The sequence below is a fragment of the Dermacentor variabilis genome, chromosome 2, assembly GCF_050947875.1.
Source record: "Dermacentor variabilis isolate Ectoservices chromosome 2, ASM5094787v1, whole genome shotgun sequence".
Taxonomy (NCBI): Eukaryota; Metazoa; Arthropoda; class Arachnida; order Ixodida; family Ixodidae; genus Dermacentor; species Dermacentor variabilis.
In genome coordinates this window covers 17,330,256-17,349,426 of record NC_134569.1, presented here as the reverse complement: position 1 = coordinate 17,349,426, position 19,171 = coordinate 17,330,256, and the positions used below count along the sequence as shown (strand labels likewise).

The following is a 19,171-nucleotide window of genomic DNA, read 5'->3' as shown; positions in this document are numbered from 1 at the left end:
AAGTGTTCTTGCAAAAAACGTATTTATTTTACGAAAATAACATCTGGCACACGAAGTACAGACATCACTGGGCAGTTTTCACCATGAAACAATCGACGCTAACTATAGTTACATAAGCACTGCATTGGCAGTCACGCAACATCACCGGTTCTTTAAAGAAGTGCAATTTTCTGAGAGAGCAAAACTTTGCACCTAACGTCACCACAGCATACATGTCTCACTGTGCGTCTGTAATGGAATGCGTACTGTTAAGTAGCAGAAGTACGTAAGTGCAAGTGAACAAAGCACACAAGTAAGGTAGGTGCTACTAGCACACCAGTCTACTGAAAACCGTCTTCCGTGAAACGGAACTGTGAATGCTCGGCCAATATTGCGTCTGTGTGTGACTACTGCAGATAATATGCTTCTGATGGAGGTAACGGTGACAAAGACATCAGGGGGGCTTAGAATCGTGCTGTTGCATACTTCTTTTTGCCTTGGCTGCTGATGATGCAGACATGCTGGAAAAAAGAAAAAAGGCAAATACAATATTCACATAGAAGCTTACACAATTTCACAATATGCTTTACTTTGGTGCTATTTAGTATGTGCCAGTGGCAGCTCTAGTGGTAAATTATTTAAGGTTTACAGCTATGCCAGTATTCCCTGAATAAAGGAATGTACTGAAATGCACTTGCATGTGCAGTTAGACCATTTCATTTAATACCCCAGGGTGAAATATGTGGGCTTCTTACAAAAACAGACTTGGCATTTAGTGTCAAAGAATGCATTACATCTGCATATTTTCTCACTGCACATCATTTGAATAAGAAGGTACACTGTTTCGCATTTTATGGCTGTCTGCAAACCAGCTGGCAAGGCAGAGATGACTGCAATGTGTGTGCCTAAGTGGATGCAGCTGTGCTAGTTTCCTGGATCGTTTAGCCTTGCTGGAAATTTCATGTCCAAAGTGTTGCTTGCTGAAATGTTTTTGTTGGACAGGTAATTACACCTAACATCAGAATCAGCCTTTCTCTAGCTCAGAGAGTCCCATCCTGACTGACAGAAGAACCGAGAACTGGCATGCTGCAAATTAGTGGCAACCAGCCGGAAGATGCTAACAGCAAGATCTGACATGCACTATGTCAAGAAACTTTTGTTGCTAGCCATTAATGCAAGCTTTAACTGGGGCTAACTTCAATTTTATATTGAAAGAGACTTGAAATGATAAGATTAATTAAGTAACCATTAAAGCTATCTATACACAATAGATAACACTTCATGGCATTGGGCAGTGCAATCAGCGTCAAAAGTGGGCGAGATGCAGGTTCCGTGAAGACGAATTTCAGTTAAGTTTTAGCATGCGTCCAGTAAAACAACACTACACAATATTTGTCAGGTATACTTGTAGAGGCAACAAATCAGAAATCCAGGTGGTGAATTAATGTTCAGAAAACATTCCGTTTTTTTTTCTATGACCCCACCTCCCATAGACTTTTGACGCCAACTGTATTCAAATAGTGACACATCCATGTGAAGCAAAGCATTTGTAGACTTCCTTGTGAAGCTTGGCCTGTACTTCAGGGTTATTGGCTGCATTTAAGGAATACTCATATTACAGCAACTCTTCAGAGCAGGTTCACGACTTGGGCCCTAATTTTTTTCAGTTGGTAAATATATGCTTAAAGAATACTGATGGGCTAGTTGGTGAGCCATAATATTGAAGCAGCACACTTATATCTGACACGTACATGCACACATGGAAAGTTCAAACGGACAGACTGGTGGGCTAGTTGGTATGGCATTATTTACACAGTAGCGCAGAGGCACATAGATGACGAAAGGGAAAGACTAGTGCTGTGTCCAGTCTTTCTTTCGTTGCCCATGTGCTTCTGCACTACTGTGTAAATAACACATACAAAGGACATACACAGGCGCTGGACTGCAACTACTACTGGACGGCAACTACATACAAATAAACAAGCTGCGAGTTTGCAACTCCATGACTCTGCAGTAAAGGCAAATTCTGTAAACTGCTGCATAATTCCTATTCCCAAATTACTTGTATATATCAGAGCGATGAATAATGCTTAGATGTCAACATATTCAGTTCTAACTACAAAGCTGCAATGTCTGGTTTCATTGCAGAGTCCACAATGTCACCAGAGATCACTCTGTACTCAATACAAATATCAGCAACTTTTTTTTCTTGAAGAAAATTGACACTTACGCTTAGGTCACGAAAATGGTCATTGTAGTCCAATGCATAGCCAACAACGAACTTGTCAGGTATTTCGAAGCCGCAGTCTGCAGTGGGAAAATTGCACATGAGCAAGTATAACAGCCCTACAAGAGGGTCACACATCTGCCAAGCCTGTTGGCATGGCAAGCAGCTATGAAAATGAACAACAGTAAAATTTTGCAGGTATGAAGTTTGCTCTCATCTTCCTTAACACAAAATGTGGACCTATACAGGGTGTCGCAGCTATCATGCACAAACTATAAATAAATAAAAATAACAGATCGTTCTATGCAAATAAGATGAAAGTGCACGTTGAAGTTAAGTTGAGAATCTGCATGTAACTTTAATGTAAAGGGTTCTTTGCCCCATTGCGGTAGGTAGTTTTCCTCCTCACCTCCGTTCGGACCTCTCCAATAAAAAAAATCCACCTCTACTTCACGCTGTGAAAGGCGGATGTACAGCAAAGCTGTTGTCTACGTTAGACAAACACTGCCACCACAAGTGATGTATGTCACGCATGCACACACGTGTGCGGAAGTGCAGCATACATGCTCTTTCCCTTAGGCCCACCGCCAAGCGCAAGGTCTTATTGCATCAGAGAATTCATAAAGTATGACAAACACAAGCTGCAGACATGATAGCTTCGGATTCTAATTCAAATATGCAAGAAAACATATTTATGTCATGTGGAAACTCAAAGACAAAGCCCTTTTCCATTTGAGGTCTACCTGAGTGGCCATGGCTGCAAGGTGTATGGTTTTTGGACAGTGTTTGCCATGATGTCGATTATGGTCGCAGCAAACACTGTGCGACAGATACCATGGGCAGAGTGCCCACACATCAAGGACAGGTACATTGTGTGCACACGCACGTCAATGTGCACGTGTGCGAGAAGTGCAGCATACATGCTCATTCTCCTTGGCCCTCCGCCAAGTGCAAGTGTGTTATTGAACTAATTGAATTTCTTAATCTGCATCACAAAATTCGTAAGCTACGACTTACATTCAAGCTGCAGACATGATAGCTGCGGATTGTAATTCGAATATACGAGAATAACAGCATCGTCATGTGACGATATCGCCTGATGACATAATCTGATGTCAAATGTGACTGTCTTCGTCAAGTGATGACAACACCTGATGTTATGCGATGCCTCTTGGATAAGCAGCACACTGCGCTTCCAACTTCTTTGCACTGTCTCCGAGATTGGCCTTCTGTGTGAGTGCCGCGGATGCGGACAAAAAAAAATCCTGACCAGCTAGAGGCTAACAGCTTCGCTGTAAAACAAATTCATGGCCAACATTGGGATCAAAAGTCTGACTTCCAGTACAGCAGCCTGATGCTGTTAGTCCATGATCTCATGCACCTCCGAGATATCTAGTTGGTGCACAATGTGCCAGTTTCTCGCACCAAACGGGTAGACTGCCTGGTTCAAGATATGACAGGCCGAGCCGTGGATCACTCTGCCTCAATGGATTTCCACACACATGGCACGCCACGAGAAATACTGGAGATGCACAGGCTCCTCCCCATCCCAAGCTCAACAGGGGGCAGGCAAGGGACTGGTGCTGGCTAAAGACGAACTCGTTTCTTCGGTTGCTCAGGCTACACAAGATGTACCCCGACAGACACAAAGACAAATGTCCCTGGTGTGAACACGTATCTACATTCCAGCACATGACAGACCAATGCCCGAGGTGCCCTGCAGACGCCATCTCGCCGCTAATCAGGAATTCTCTCACTAACTGGTTGCGGGAGGCGCGACTGATTTAACTAGACTTGGGAAGCCAGCTGGCAACTCTCAACCAGGCCTGGCACGCCGCAGAAGCCAGTGGGGCCCTGGAATAGAAGCTCCACCCATGTACGCCAGTCAGATTTACGAGTCAATAAAGTTGTTCTCCTTCACACTTTAGACGCCGCGTTGGACTGCACTACCTCCTGGATACATTTCCTAGTCCTTTTCTCGTTGCAGCTAAAGCTACACAGAAGCCGTGCGACATTTTATCACCTTCGTAATCAGCCCAGGTCAACAGGTTAACATTTAACACCGGAGTGAAAATGCTATCATTTTAACATAGACTGTATGACATCACAATTCTGTTTCTATAACTTGCGCTTGTCCAGTACTTACGTAGAACCGAACAATCGGCATGTCGTAAACTTGCGTTCAACGGCCAGATTAGCAATCAGGCCATCGTGATCACATGATTGTTGTCACCATTGTCTTTTTGCTGTCCTCATACACATGCTCGCATAAGACACACAGCTGAATGCCTTACACAAACATGTTGATCCACGTGGTAACACTTTGCATATCCCCAAACAACTGAGGGTAGCCAGCTATCTGCGAAATGCTTCACATAACATAGATTCCCAGTGTGTGGGTTCTGCATAATCTTTTAGTCCATGACATTGAATTGGTTAATTGAAAGTAATTAGCAAACTTTTAAATTGTTTTCCTTCTGAAGATGACTGTGAAGAAGTTGTAGAGAATCTTGAGATATGATAAGATGTTTCCAACAAGGTACACACTGCATGTTTATTTTTTCCAGCAAAAAGAAAGCCTGTGATATGTGAAAAATACCATGTGACTACACACCCATGTTACATCATGCGACTGTGTGTGTCCATGTGCACAGGGTAGCAGCATCATCAAACAAGCTGTCCATCTGTTGTTTACCCTTTAAGGCACCTTGTTCACAAAGGATACACAATTCTCCATTAGGTTGTTTTTAGCCCATTTGCAAACTTTAAACTGACAACCATGTGCATTTTGGGCGCCATCTGTTGCATTTCAGTGAAGATGTTCATATCAAAACCAGAAATGGCGGACGCAGGAGCAGCAAAGAGCGGCGAGTCAAGTTCTTATTTCTTTAGAGCCGCTTTTTTACGTTGTAGCAAGCAAAAAAAAAAAAAATTAGACGCGCTTGTGCATTATATAAAGCATAGAGTTTCTCACTATAACACCTAGAGGGAAATAAGGCGTCACCGTCTATGGGAGTTTCTTAAGAGGAGCCATGCCGTCATGGGAATGACGGTATAGGTGTCTGCGAGGCCTGTGTTGTCTGGTGTTGCAAGAGGCTCCGTCTAGAACGTAGATATGGCTACACAAATAACACGTTCCTAAAGTAAGATCTTTATAAAATGTTTCCATTCACGCATATTACATCTTTACTCACCTACAATGCATGACCAAACGAAGAAAGGCAAGAACAGACGACAAACTGTTTCAAAGTGAGTGCAAATCTTATCGTCTGTCCTCCAACTTTAGCGGCCCGCTGATACTTTTTACGTTTCATATAATTGTACATGCAATAACAACTTCTCATAGTTAAACATGTTTTTGTGTAATAGTAAAGCTAAAACAGCTTTTTACGTGCTGTTTTAATAGAAAATTAATCATTGTGACAGATGGAACGGTGCTTGCCTGGCTCTCCGAGAACGATGCCAATCCGAAGTCGCAATATACCGGCGTTCCGATGCATACCACAGCGCAGCAGCACCAGATTTCGCTCTAGGATATAAAGTACCGAGGAGTGATAATTTCATCATTTCTGAGGAGATGACCGAATGCTAACGCTCGCACACGATTGTGTACAAAGCGCCGTGGACACTGCAGAAATGAAGAATGCCGAGAGTTGCTTTTATTTTTTTTCCAGGTTTTTTGGCCATTCCTTGTTCTTTTTACAATACGAAAAAGCATGAGAAAACCCAAGAATCAGCTGAAAGGCTTTTGGAGCCCACAGCTGATATAAATGTTTCCGACGTCGTGGAAAGTGACGATGAAGACGCCACGTGTGAATCGACCGACGCCTGCATTGCAGCTGCGTTCACCAACCTCGCAGAAGATGAAGATGCTGCTGCAGGGAAAACGCAAGCTGTAGAAGTGGACACTGAGGGTGCTTTTTCACTTTGTGGACATGGCTATCTGCAATTCTTGGCTGGAATACCTCCGTGACAATCAAACGCTGCCTAGAGCTAAACTCCTACATGTTATGAATTTTCACTTGCAAGTTGCCGAAGCACTAATTAAGTCGGTACTGCCCAAGAAAAAGTGTGGAAGGCCTTCTCTGACAGAGATCCAAGCATCACAACCAAGGATAGGACAAAAAAAAGCAAGAATATCGCTTCCTTGCACCGACGCGCGCTACGACTCCTTAGACCGTTGGCCCGAAGCCCGCAACCAAAAGGAGCCATCAAGGTGCAAGCTCGAGAAGTGCACAGGAAGGTCCCAGATATTCTGCATGAAATGTGCCGTACCACTGTGCCTAACAAAAGAGCGACATTGCTTCCTCGCCTTCCACAAGTGAATTTTGTGACCACTGAGGCGCTGTGTACACAATTGTGTACGATGTTACAAATAATAAGTTTTCATGATAACTTTCAAGAATTGAGTGGTTTTGTCTTTCTTAGGTCCCAAAAAGAATGTTTATGTAAAGAAAAAAGTTTTTTCTATGCATAATGACAAGTGGCGCCTCAAAGGGAACGATAACAGCATGCATGTTCTTTCTTTGATGTAATTGTTCTGTGGAAATCCGCAAGGTGGAAAGAAGTAATTAATAAAGGGAAAATGAGACATACACACAATTGTAGCAATTGCTACAAAGGAAACCCATATAGGTTCCTTGGAACAAAAGCCTCGCAGTTGAAGAAAAATTAGTCTTGGTCCGGGACTCGAACTTGGGACCACTGCCTTTCCAGGGCAGCTGCTCTACCATCTGAGCTAACCAGATGGCTAGCAGATGGCAGGGCGAAGTCGAACCCATCAACAACTTAAAGCAAAGGCACAAGTTTGACGTAATGGTTCTGCAGAAACCCACAAGGTGGAGAGAATTAATGAAGGGAAAACTAGACATCCACCCACTCGTAGCAATTGCTACAAAGGAAACCCATGAGTTCCTCGGAATAAAAGCCAAGGAAACTGTATGGGTTTCATACTGCAGGATAACTTAATGGAAAAACCTACTTAATAACAGAAAAACCTACCGAATGAGGGAGCACTCAATTCAAAAAAGGATATGAGTGCCCATCTCTGTGCATTGCAGATCGTGACGCTATAAACGTTTTCCTGAGGTGAGAATCCTGGGTAGGAGCAGAGATAAAACCGCGCAGAAACTGCTAGAGGCATATCACATTCATATCAGTGGTCAAGCATGCGTTAGTCAAACATCTGTTTCGTTATATTATGCAGAAATGAAATTGCTAGGTTTGTCACAAACAAGATGACCTGCCAATTTCTCTTTGCTGCCCCCTGGTGTAGAGAGTGTGCGCAGTATATATATATGTAGCAAGCTTTGTGCCTAATGAGCAGTCGTGAGTGTAGCACCGTATTTCTTCCTTTTCTATCTGTCTCTTTTTCTGCGTTTCTTGCACTGCATTATCATGTCGTATGGATTTCCTTTGTAGCAGTTGCTACAATAGGGTGGATGTCTCAGCAGCACTACGCAATAACGAAACTACTAAAATGCAAAACAAAATTTTCTATCCTTTGTTCAGCAGACAGAACAGAAGATTGTTGCAAAATATTTGGTTCACTTCAAGCATTTAAAAATAACAAATAGCTTGTTTTCAAGTACGTATAGTTAGTCTTGTATTCAATTCACATTAGGATATTCGCCCACCCCTATGTTTTAAATAACTAAAAAAAATTGCTAATGATTCCTTATCTGGACTTTGAACATCCATTTGCATAGAATTATCCGCTTTTAAAAAAAAAATTCATGTATGATAGCTGGGACAGCTTGTATGTGATCAAAATTTATTTCTCATTTCCCGTTAATGTGGCACAACTTCACAAAGGGACATTACAGGCAAATACTAAGTCAATGTGGACGGTTAAAATACCATTCCAGAAACCTCGCAGCGCTTGGTTCTCGCCAAGAAAAGGGTTAGCTTAAGAGAAAATTGTGCCTGAAGGGTCTGCGTACTTTGAGATCAATTAAAATTGCCCGCTACCGAGTTGGTAGTGGTGATGTTGCATATGCCATCACAGCCCTTTACTGCCATCAGTGAGCAAAATGGCACCCAACAGATGGTGCTACAGTTTTCTGCGCAAAAAGCCAATGTGCAGCCATGGAAAAACTGGACCGAGACAGAGTGTTAGATTTGCCACTGCAGCTGCTCTCGGTCAAGTGGTGCGGTCTGTTAAGGATTCCCATGACATCACATGGACGTGGCATTCTCTGCTACTTGCTGTTTGTGCAAGTTTCACGAGACAGCAGGACCAGTGCAGCACTATGCAATAAAGAAACTATTGAAATCCAAAAGTGCGGGTGGCGGAGAGTGGGGAAAATTAAACCTTTCTGCCACGAGCATCCTTGTCAAGGGTGACAGTTATTTTTTCTAAAAATCAAATAGAACTGGTCAAGTAACATTTTCTCTTGTCTTATAATGCAATACAATAATCTTTTTATTACAAGTAGTTGAGTACCAGCGACGGAATTAAAATGAGGGGTGTTTTTGTCATCGTGCTAGTACTTGAATGTCCTGAGGAAATCTGTGTCCTGCCTTTATGTGGTTTCTCGATTACTAAAGCTCTGTTCGTGATAATATTGTCGCTTTAGACATTCTTGAGCATTAATCTATCACCTTAGGTTGGCTTAATATTTGTCTTTGGTGTCTCTTTAAGTATGGCTGCTTTCAGTGCATATTTCTTTTATGCTTTTATTTTCGACCAATAGAACTGCCCACCGGGCGCTGTACCTCAAATGCCTAGTTGATTATTTTCTTTAAAAAAATTTAGATTATGGGGTTTTACATGCCAAAACCACAGTCTGATTATGAGGCACAGTGTAGTGGAGGACTCCGGAAATTTGGACCACCTGGGGTTCTTTAACTTGCACCTAAATATAAATACACAGGTGTTTTCACATTTCGCCCCCATCGAAATGCGGCTGCCGTGGCCGGGATTCGATCCCGTGATTTTGTGCTTAGCAGCCCAACACCATAGCCATTAAGGCTATGGTGTTGAACCATGGTGGGTCATTTTACCTTTCTTACCGATTTATTATGGCTGTAGTGCCATGCTAGAGTAAGAGCACAAAGACTGCTTTAAGCGTTATAAATTCAAAAATACAGAAAAGTGACATTATTATTTGCATTAAGATAGTTTCAGTACGTCAAGCACAACTTACAATCTGGCTTGTAACCAGAGCTCCTCGGGCTCCTCTTGACAAACAAGCTGCACAAAACAGAGAAAGGAGATGTGTTGACCGGAATCGCACCTGAGTAAAGTTTAGCCTGGTGCTTTTGGCTACAGACAATGTTGCAAGGTTGTACGAAAACACAATTTTAAACTAAATTCTGAATATTTGCTACCACAAGCAATTCCGTGAAGGTTGATAAAAATCCCTGAAAGCAGCGCTAGAGTGTACATAAAAGTTTTTTGGGTGCTCTGACAGTGCTTCTCCATCTGACATGTTCTGTATCGCCAGAAGCAGTGGCACTGCAGTTTTTTTTTTATTTGAATATACTGCAGGCCCTTCATGGCCCGTGCAGGAGTGGTACAGAAATCTGATGGTAAATGCGAGTACATATTAAAAAAAAAATTCATGGTGAGAAGTCAATACAGTGAATGAGGTTCATAAAAGAGTCTATGTCATTGCAACATACAATATCATTTGTTAACTTGTTCCACTGGGAAATGGCTGACGGAAAAAGGGAGTGTTTGTGAACGTCAACACAACTTGGGGGTAGTTGGATTGTCTTAGAATGATTTAGTCTGGTTGAGTGTCCAGGAGGATCATGCAGGTAATGAGAATGTGTTGCCTGGAAATGACCATAGGATAGGTGATAAATTTTAGTCAAGAAATTATTATTCTCTGCGAGAGGTATTTTAGGTTTGCCCTTGCGATCGGACCTGAGACACTAGATTGCCTTTTGTAATCTGAACATACGAACCTGACTGCTTATTTTTGTATGCATTCTATTTTGTTGATAAGGTATTTTTGATGAGGACTCTAGATTATATCAGCGTATTCTAGGCATGGCCTTATCAATGTTTTGTACGTGTTTAGTTTGAGGTGTGGTGGTGTAGTGTGCAGTTTCCTTTTTAAAAAGGATAGTTTGCCTTCGGCTTTTTGACACATGGTCGAGATATGTGACTTCGAGTTAAGGTTAGGCGCGAGTTTAATGCCTAGGTATTTTGCCTGGCGCTTTTTATTATTGAGCTTCCGATCGCATATGTAAAGTTAAGTGGGAGTTTCTTATTTGTAAAAGAAATGTAATGTGTTTTTGTAGGGTTCAGTTTCATGCCCCAAGTGTTGCACCAGGAGTGAATTGTTTGCAGTGAATTGTTGAGTTATATTTGGTCATCCAAGTTGTTTATGACTGTGTCGTCGGCAAACAGGCACGTCTGAATGGAGTTTTTAACAAAGAACTGGATGTTGTTAATAAACATCAAGAACAAGAATGGCGCGAGAACTGATCCTTGTGGTACTCCGGAGTAGATGTCGAGTGGTTGTGAAACATGAGTATCAATTGTTATCCTCTGTTTATGATTGGTTAGAAAACTTGATCCAGGATATTATTTTGTTACTAATACCAAAGGCCGACAGTTTTGCGAGTAAATCCTCATGCCGGACGGCATCAAACGCCTTTGAAAAGACAAAAAAAAAAATGCATCTAATTGGCCATTATTGTTACATATGTTAGCAATAGTCAAGTGTTCGATGAGAACTTGTCTGGTGAGGAAACATATTGGTGCCAAAAAACGAGCATTCGCCAAGAATAAAATAAAAATTAAAAAAAAACTAGTTTCGGGTCCCATACAGGTCCCTTGATCACAATGAAGATGTAAGCATGGGCGCGCGGCTATTTATGGGTGAGGTGGTGCAGCGTTCAGGTGTACCCCGCGTCCTGTTTATCGTATGTCTAGTTGATTGGATGTAAAATGATTCTAAAAGCAAGTGGGCAGATAAGTGTTTCTCTTTTGTGATGATGGGCTGCCGAGTCTTAGTAAGTGATGTGTCCGGTTAGTTTGTGATGTTCCGCCAGGGCGTTCGCGGCTGTGTAGCCCTTGGCGATGTCATTCATGTGTTATTTCAAGCGCAGTTTAAAATTTCCGCTCTCGCCGATGTATGACACGTCGCACTCTTTGCATGGTATCTTGTATATCACTCCCGGGTAGTCCGTGTGTTGCAAAGGGTTTTTTGCGCAAACCATCTGTGGCCAAGTTTTCAGGAAAGCACGTGGGCGATTTAAACACAGTAGCCCTTAAAAATTAATGCAAGGGCTTCGCTTGTTCCCACTGTGTAGGGTACGCACTTCACTGTTTCTTTCGCTGTTTCACGGCGGGGCTTCGCTGCTTTGCGCGCCTGCGTTCTGAGAGATGGGTACCCTTGACAATTGCTCAGAACGAAATCGAAGTGGATAGGGAATCTTTCAAAAGACTTGCTTTCTGTGGTAACTCAGTCCTAATATTCTTCACTGGGTCCCAAGTATAAACTTTCTCATCGATTCTCAGTTTATCGAATGTTAACTTTTGCTCTGTTTGCCCTTTCATTTGCTGCTCAATGCCACAAGTGCATGTGCATTTGCCTTATTCTTTTAGAAAAAATCTTCTCAAACACTTATTGGTGTGCCTTTTGAATTTATAGCAGCAGTTGCTGAGTATCAAAGATTTATCATGGTGAAGAACGTTGCAGGGTACCTCAGCTGGCCAAAATTTGGAGCCCTCCACTACAGCATTTCTAATGGCCCAAGTGTTGCGTTAGACATTAGAATGTATCAATCAATCACTCATTGAATGGATTCCAGTACACAGATGTTTGGCACACATTTTAGGGATGAATACCTTAGAACTGTTCACAATCTCAGGACTTCCAGTAAATGATTGGTCGTTGTTGAGTTGGCAGTATTTACTGCAAATATTGTTTTCCTTCAAGTGTGTTGCAAGGAGTTTTGCCATCCCTGCTGCACTGTACAAAGAATTTTTGGCAATTTTCAGGAAAACACACTCAACGTCAACCTACAACATTGTTGAAATAATAAACATTTGGCAGAATGTGCCCACATTCTTATTTCACATCATCACCACCAAAAGCTACGAGCATGGAAGACACATTTGCAACGACGACTACAGTCCTTTTCATTGTTGTGCCTCAAGCGAGCTATGTTTGGAGATATGCTTCCGAGACACTCACCTGGATACCTTGACCTCTTTAGGTTCAAAAGCCTTAAGGTACTCCACAAGAGCAGCCATTGTTTTCCCAGTCTCAATGATGTCTTCAACAATCAGGATATTCTGTACATGGTTGAATGTGTACGTAAAACAGACAAAGGAATAACAGGTGGCTGTTAGCGAGACAAACATGTTTTTATTAAGCAGATGCCTACAGCATATGTAGATGAACATTTTGGCAATGTTAGTTCGTTATAAGCTCGAGTTCAATGTGTAGGTAATGGCAGTGACACTAAGAAGCAGCCAGGGGCTCTGCTCTTGGGAACATCTTATGTGCTAAACCAAAATAGTTTGTTTTTGTCCTACACGACACCAAGCAACATAACTGAAAGGACCCGTGTTGGGATCGGTGGATTATCTGCCAGCCCCAAAGCTAAGGATATCGGAGAGTGGTACAGATCATACAGCAGGAGACGCAAGAATCCAGTTAGCAAAATTTGTCCATAGCAACATTGTTATTACAGTGTACATTTATGTCAGGTAATCAAAAAATAAGTTAAAGTATTCCTGCTCAAATATTTGTTTCAGCCAAATGAAGACTAGCTGTGCAATGCAGTAATGCTTCCACGGATTTTGCCAAGCACTTTCCACAGGTGGTGTTGCCAATGGTGCTCCACCTCATTGCTAGTGCCTTGTGTTACGGTAGTGTGGCAACAGTAGCATGTACACAAATATGCACCATAGTAAAATTTCAGTGTTTAATTGGTATAATCTAGCGTTTTAATGATCTCCTTTCTGAAGAGTAGGCAGCCGTTGTTCCCTATCCGGTGGCAGTTGCCAGCCTGTTCCCCGTTTTCCCTTTTCTGTCGAAGTGTATGTATGTTTTCAAAACAAATACTAATTAATGATATAGCTTGTGTTCATGATGTCTTTTTTGTCTTCCTTGCATAGCATTTCTAAAATAAAGTAGATCAAATTCTGGGCTTTAGCATGTTAAAGCTAAGATATTGTTACAGTGCATTTCGACAGGACCGTGCACGCAAGAGGAAGTGAGACTGTCTCCTGGAGCTGCGACCTTTGTACCAACCTGTGCGATCGGCTTTTCCACGTGTAGCTTTTCCCCATGTAAATAGTTGTAAATATATTTGTGCATCGGGCTTCCTCTTCGTAACAATGATTATGAGGCATGATAGTGTGGGACTCTGGGTTAAGTTTGACCACCTAGGGTTCTTTAACGTGCACCCAATGCATGGTACACAGGCGGTTTTGCATTCGCCCCCATTGAAATGTGGCCATTGTGCCAAGGGTTTGATCCTGCGCCCTCGGGCTTAGCAGATCAATGCCATCGCCACTACACCACCACGGCGGGTAACATTTCTAACAGCAGCTGCACAAAACAAGGTATAACATCTTTCGTGATGTTACTTATTCGCATAAATTTTAGGTATGCAACATTTGTTGTAACTTCTATCATTCTATTCCTTCCCTGTCATGTTGCACTGAGTGCGCAATCTTAGTAACATGGCAACCAGCAACAAAAAGATGGAGATGGGGTTCGAGAAAATTACGTTTAGCACTGTCGTATGCAATCCTTTTATTAAGCTTTACATTAAGTGCCTATGCAGCATCATGTGTGTAAAACTGCAAGGGAAGTCTAATAGCAGGTGTCCCAGACAAACAACAAAATTGCATGCATTCATAGCATGGCAGGTGTCACACACGTATGGTAGTTCTACATTTGGAGTGTGAAGCACAGCTACATTGCCATCCCAGTACAGACATTGCAAGTAGTGCACAGAATGGTGTCTGCCATGGCATAATGAATTACCTGCGCCATTAGAGGCACTTTTCTGTCTGGGTTTAGAATGAATGTTCTGTTAACTACAAAAAGTGAATTACCTGTCCCTTGAGTGCTTCCATGCTGTCCAGCCCCATGACAGTTACTTCACCTCTCGACTTGTCATTCTAAACACGAAAAAAAAAAGCACAAGGACAGGTTTACATCATAAAATCCTGTACACAGGAAACATCCAGCATTCAAGTTTATTGAAATAAAAGCAGGGAAAAATATATGTGCATCTAATGTTTGAACCATTTTCAATTTGCTGTGCTGCTGACTCTTGCACTTTTTAGAATTCCATGAACATATTTATTTCTGTTCTGCTCAGAATCAGAAGGGCCTCGTACTTCACTTGTGTTATTCCTTAATGCCAAGAAGAAAAATAGTCCTTTTAGAAATTTACTGACAGATCCTTTTCAAGTGCTAGCACACAGTATTAATTCTGCCCTGGGTTCTAAAACAGCAGTGAAAACACACAAAAATGATTGATTGTTAGAGTTTAACATACCAAAGTGGACTGTGGACAAGTTTTCACCACCTGAGGTTCTGTAGCATCTGGCTTTTGGCAAGACAAAAGCTTTTTTTGCCTTCTGCCCATACTGTAATATGGTAATAGAAGCTGCAAATCGAACCTATGACTTCATGCTCAACAGCAGAATTAATGTGACAGCAGTGAGCAACTGTGGTGAGTGTGCAGAAAGCCAAATGAAACACAGCTTTTGTGTAGACAGTTAAAGGGACACAACATAAAAAACTAATTTGAGCTGTATGAGTAAATTATGCTTATATATTTACCATGAGAGGCAATCTTACAGTGAGACGAGGCTCCGTAAGCCAGAAAAATAATGAAAACAAAAGACTGGTGGCGCCGCAGTGTTGAAATTTTTGTACCAGCTCGTCATCGAGCGCTAGGGCCTCGTTAATTTTCTATAAATAAAGATAGGCTACATTGTATTCTAAAAGAGCCAAAGACTGAAATCGGGAGGTTTCAAGACCTTTAACCGAGCCACAATGGCTGAAATCCAAAAAATTATTTTAAATCTGATGTCAGACTCCTGTAGTACAGGCGCTCGGCGCTTTTGCACAAAGTTCAACAAAAAGAACTTTAACCTTTATTTAATAAGCTCTTCTAATAATCTGCTTAATCACTGAGAAATTAATGCAAATGGTGTTTTGGAAGAATATTTGATCAGTCCAAACTTAGTGTTTCTCTTTAGCGTCCTTTTAAAGTCCTTTCCCTTCCGATTAATTAGGTATTTTGGGGACATACAGTAAGACTTGTGTAAGGCCTGCACTTTCACAATTTTGATGAGGTGCGACCCTTACACTGTACCGACCCTTTGCCAAAAAATGGTGCCGGTGCAACTGGCAACTTGTGCACATTTCAGATCCCTGGCTGTACTACTGCATCATAGGTGAAATCGCAGCTCTTGCCATCTAGTAGTATGATACGCGGAAGTACTCGGCATGCGAAAATTCGACAATGTGCACACCCGGCATTGGGGCACCGAGCACAATTGCTTCTCAGTTGGAAATTTCTTTTTCTGCAAATTTTGGGCTGCCAAGTTGGGGTTGTGACCCTCACATAAGTCTATACGGTACCTTACTGCATAGCTCATTGATTTAAGAAGTCTTTACCTTCTTTTTATTATTAGTATTTAAAAAAAAATTTATTGAGCTAGGGTACGAACTTACGATGTAGCTCTTGACTCTGATGAAGTCAGTGGAGAACGGTGTCGAGTACTGGTTGAAGTGGTAGTAATGCCGCACTCTGTCGAGCATATCCGCAAAGAAGCGGTAGCCTCCTTTGAGGACACAGAGTGCCCGGAATGGTTTTTCCTGGTAGTGCAAGACAATGTCTTGGGCCATTCGTTCTATCCTGCATTGACCACGTATTGCACATATAAGGAAGACCTTAAGCAGTTTAGGTTTGCTGCTGAAACTGGTACAGCAATAACCAGCATTGTCAACCACAAGGATGAGAGTCTGAATGTGGGGACATTTTTGGGAGATTTCATGGCCTAGGAATGTCCAGATTTTCGCTATGTAATACAGTGTTTAGGTTGTATGCACACTTTCAACCATTAAGACAGTACCAAAATTTACTGAACATATGTAATACAGCTGTACAATCATAATGCCTACAATTCAGAATTGATATTCGCGGACAACTAGGTTGTTGGAGCTTCATCATCTGTGCTACCATGCCAAGTAGTCCAACAACATTTGTCAGCGCTTTGATTTTTAAAAATTGAAACTGTTCACATATAGCGGTTTCACGTTTGTCCAGACGCAGAAGGCAGAAACTGCAAAGTAATAAACTTCAAAATTCGGTGTTTTGTGTTGTCCGATTTAGCTGTTGTAAATAAGGTGTACGTTTTTCTCTTCCCCTGAATAAACTAACATGGATAAAATTGGGGGACTTTTCTCAAATGTTCTCTCATTTGTGCATGCTTTGGGCTCCATAGCTTTCCCTTCATTTCCACAGAAGGTTGTCTGTAAGCATAGCAAGGCACATTGTTTCTTTTTTTTAAATTAAGTATATTTTGTGTCAAGTTTTTTATAAATTTGTTCTTTAGTAACAAGTGGAAGATGGTTGGCAATGCCGATTCTATCAGGTGTCTTCAAACACTAGTAGGCTTAGAAAGTGGACAAATATTTTATGGCAGAATACTTATGCATAATTTTGAAACATCCATTGCATTTGCACAAAGATATGAACTTTTAAAAGAATAACAAAAAAGGTTCAGAGCCAGATTTATGTACACAAGATAACATAAAAGGACATTACTGTACTGACGACACCCACTGACTATTGTGCATCTGCTACACCATACATTATGGCTGTATACGTTGCTTTCCACAATTGAATACAGAAGATACACGGGACCAATTCACGCTTACCTGTCTTGAACAAGTCCACATGGGAGGAAGACACACTCGACGTCATCCTTGTAGTGCTTGGGAATACAGAATAGTTCCGTGCTGTAGCCACAAAAGTTGTCTGGTATCTGGAAGTGTAACAAAAGCAATATGCATGCTGAGCTGAAGACTATGTGCTCTTATACTACCACAACTTGTTATTCCTGTTTCCAAAGCACCAGTGGAGTCAAAATACACCATATGCGCTGAACTTTGGATGCTCTGTAACCCCAACTGCAGCCAATGAAACCGCATTCGATTTGAAAGGCGCCGCTCATACTTCCCTGTAACAGCAACATACATTCATATTAGCATTTTAACTCTTTGACGACTTGGAAGAAAATTTATTTTCTGGAAACTTATAGCGGTCGGCCGTACTACATATGTGTTGTATTCATATTTCTGTTGAATTTTTTTTCTCCGCTGTAACATCCAAGTTGTTGAATTACCTTGGGGAACAATTAGAAAAATTAAGAACGATGTTGGTATGCCTGTTCATACTAACAACCGACAAAAAAAAGAAAGAAACGGATCAGCGACCACATTACCGCGAACGGCAGTGCAGTCACCCTCTCTCACTCTTAGGCAAAGTTACATTCTTTGGGGTGTATCTCTGCCACACAACGATAATCGTGATCTGCCTTGCTTGCGTTTCCTTTCTTGAAAACGCTTCGCACGCTATTTTCCTGTCGGGAATGCTATGTCATGCTGATAACGCGCATGCCGTTCGTTACTGGAAAGTACCGGGCTCGCCGCGTTAAAGAAAGGAAATGCGGACAAGACAGATGATTATCGTTGTGTGGCAACAGGGTGTAATTTTACTTAAGAGTGTACGCTACCTCTGGTCAACCTTCGTGCCGTTATGACAGAGCTTTTGAAGCATGACGCGCATTCCTGCCATGACATTGCATATTTGTTCTAAGAAAGCCGAGTTTGGACTGTGTGACATGCGAAGAGGTCGGTACGCGTCACTGAACATGCTGCGAGCCACCTCCGCATTGTCGAAACCACGTGCGCGCGCTCTCCCTTCCAACGCCGGCCGGCAAGACGTAACAACTCGTAACAGAACACCACTACAAAACAAATGACTTCGGCTTGCACGCTTTTCCTGTCAGTGTGACGCCGCATTTGTTCCTGAGTACTTTGTATAAAATGCAACGAACAGGGCCGCGTGGCGTAGCCCCGACCTGCCTCTTTTCCAGCTGCGAAGCAGACGTCCCATTCAAAGGCAGACGGCATGGCACCCCACCGAGCGCAGGCAGTCGTGCACTCACTAGTTTCTTCTGCGGCAGCCGAGAGTAGTGACGGAACCGAACACTTACGACCACGCAATTTTTGCCGTCCATGGCTGGAACGTTTTCAACTTGTTTCCGCGACTTCGTCGCAGCTGGAGAAGTGGCGACAAGGGTTCGCTCGGCCGCTTGGCTGTTATATAAATGGTTGGTGCAGTAGGCCGAGCGGCTGCTGTGAAACGCTGTGACGTGCTGCACGCTCACTAGCGCGTTAAACCATAGAGGGTTAAACCAGGTAAAACGCGCTCTTCGCCAAACGTGTGTGCAAGTTGCCCGCTATGTTTAAAGTGGCGCGTCGGTAGGCAAAAGCACAGGGGATTTTATCCGCTCGAGTGCGCGGTTGTGTGAGCTGAAAAATTATGAAACCCACTTAGAAATGGTTTTCTTTTGTGTGTGTGATTAACAAAGTTTGAACTTGCGACCCTTGTTCAATCAATCAATGTTCTCATTCCATATATAAAGCGTTGTACAGTCTCTTGTTTCGTGCATGTTTTTGAGCCATCATATCGTAAGCTTGGACGTGCCATAAAGATCTTCACTCACACAGAAATGTTTGCACCCTTTGGCTAGTATCTTGCCACACAACGATAAACGTCATCTGTCTTGTCCGCATTTCCTGTCTTTAACGCGGCGAGCCTGGTACTGGTACTTTCTAGTAACGAACGGCATGCGTGTTATAGCATGACATAGCATTCCCGACAGGAAAGTAGCGGGCGCGGCGTTTTCAAGAAAGGAAACGCAAGCAAAGCAGATGACGATTATCGTTGTGTGGCAGA

At 42.3% G+C, this 19,171-nt stretch overlaps 2 protein-coding genes across 3 annotated transcripts in view; one reads left to right on the top strand and one right to left on the bottom strand.

The window, feature by feature from the left end:
* Positions 1-19,171, top strand: part of LOC142571438 (putative sodium-dependent multivitamin transporter) — a 94,238-nt gene that overhangs the window by 1,249 nt on the left and 73,818 nt on the right. The gene's annotated exons all lie outside the window — the stretch shown is intronic.
* LOC142571441 (hypoxanthine-guanine phosphoribosyltransferase-like) lies at positions 4-18,615 on the bottom strand. 2 transcript variants are annotated; one of them, XM_075679791.1, is made up of 8 exons: positions 18,426-18,615; positions 17,086-17,192; positions 15,877-16,060; positions 14,241-14,306; positions 12,364-12,464; positions 9,355-9,401; positions 2,210-2,286; positions 4-500 (listed from the first exon to the last, which is right to left on the bottom strand). In XM_075679791.1, exons 1-8 carry the CDS (start codon positions 18,447-18,449, stop codon positions 444-446), a joined length of 663 nt encoding a protein of 220 aa, XP_075535906.1. In that variant the 5' UTR covers positions 18,450-18,615; the 3' UTR covers positions 4-443. The 2 variants fall into 2 exon arrangements, with proteins under 2 accessions (XP_075535906.1, XP_075535905.1); XM_075679790.1 differs by lacking the exon at positions 18,426-18,615 and adding an exon at positions 18,295-18,423.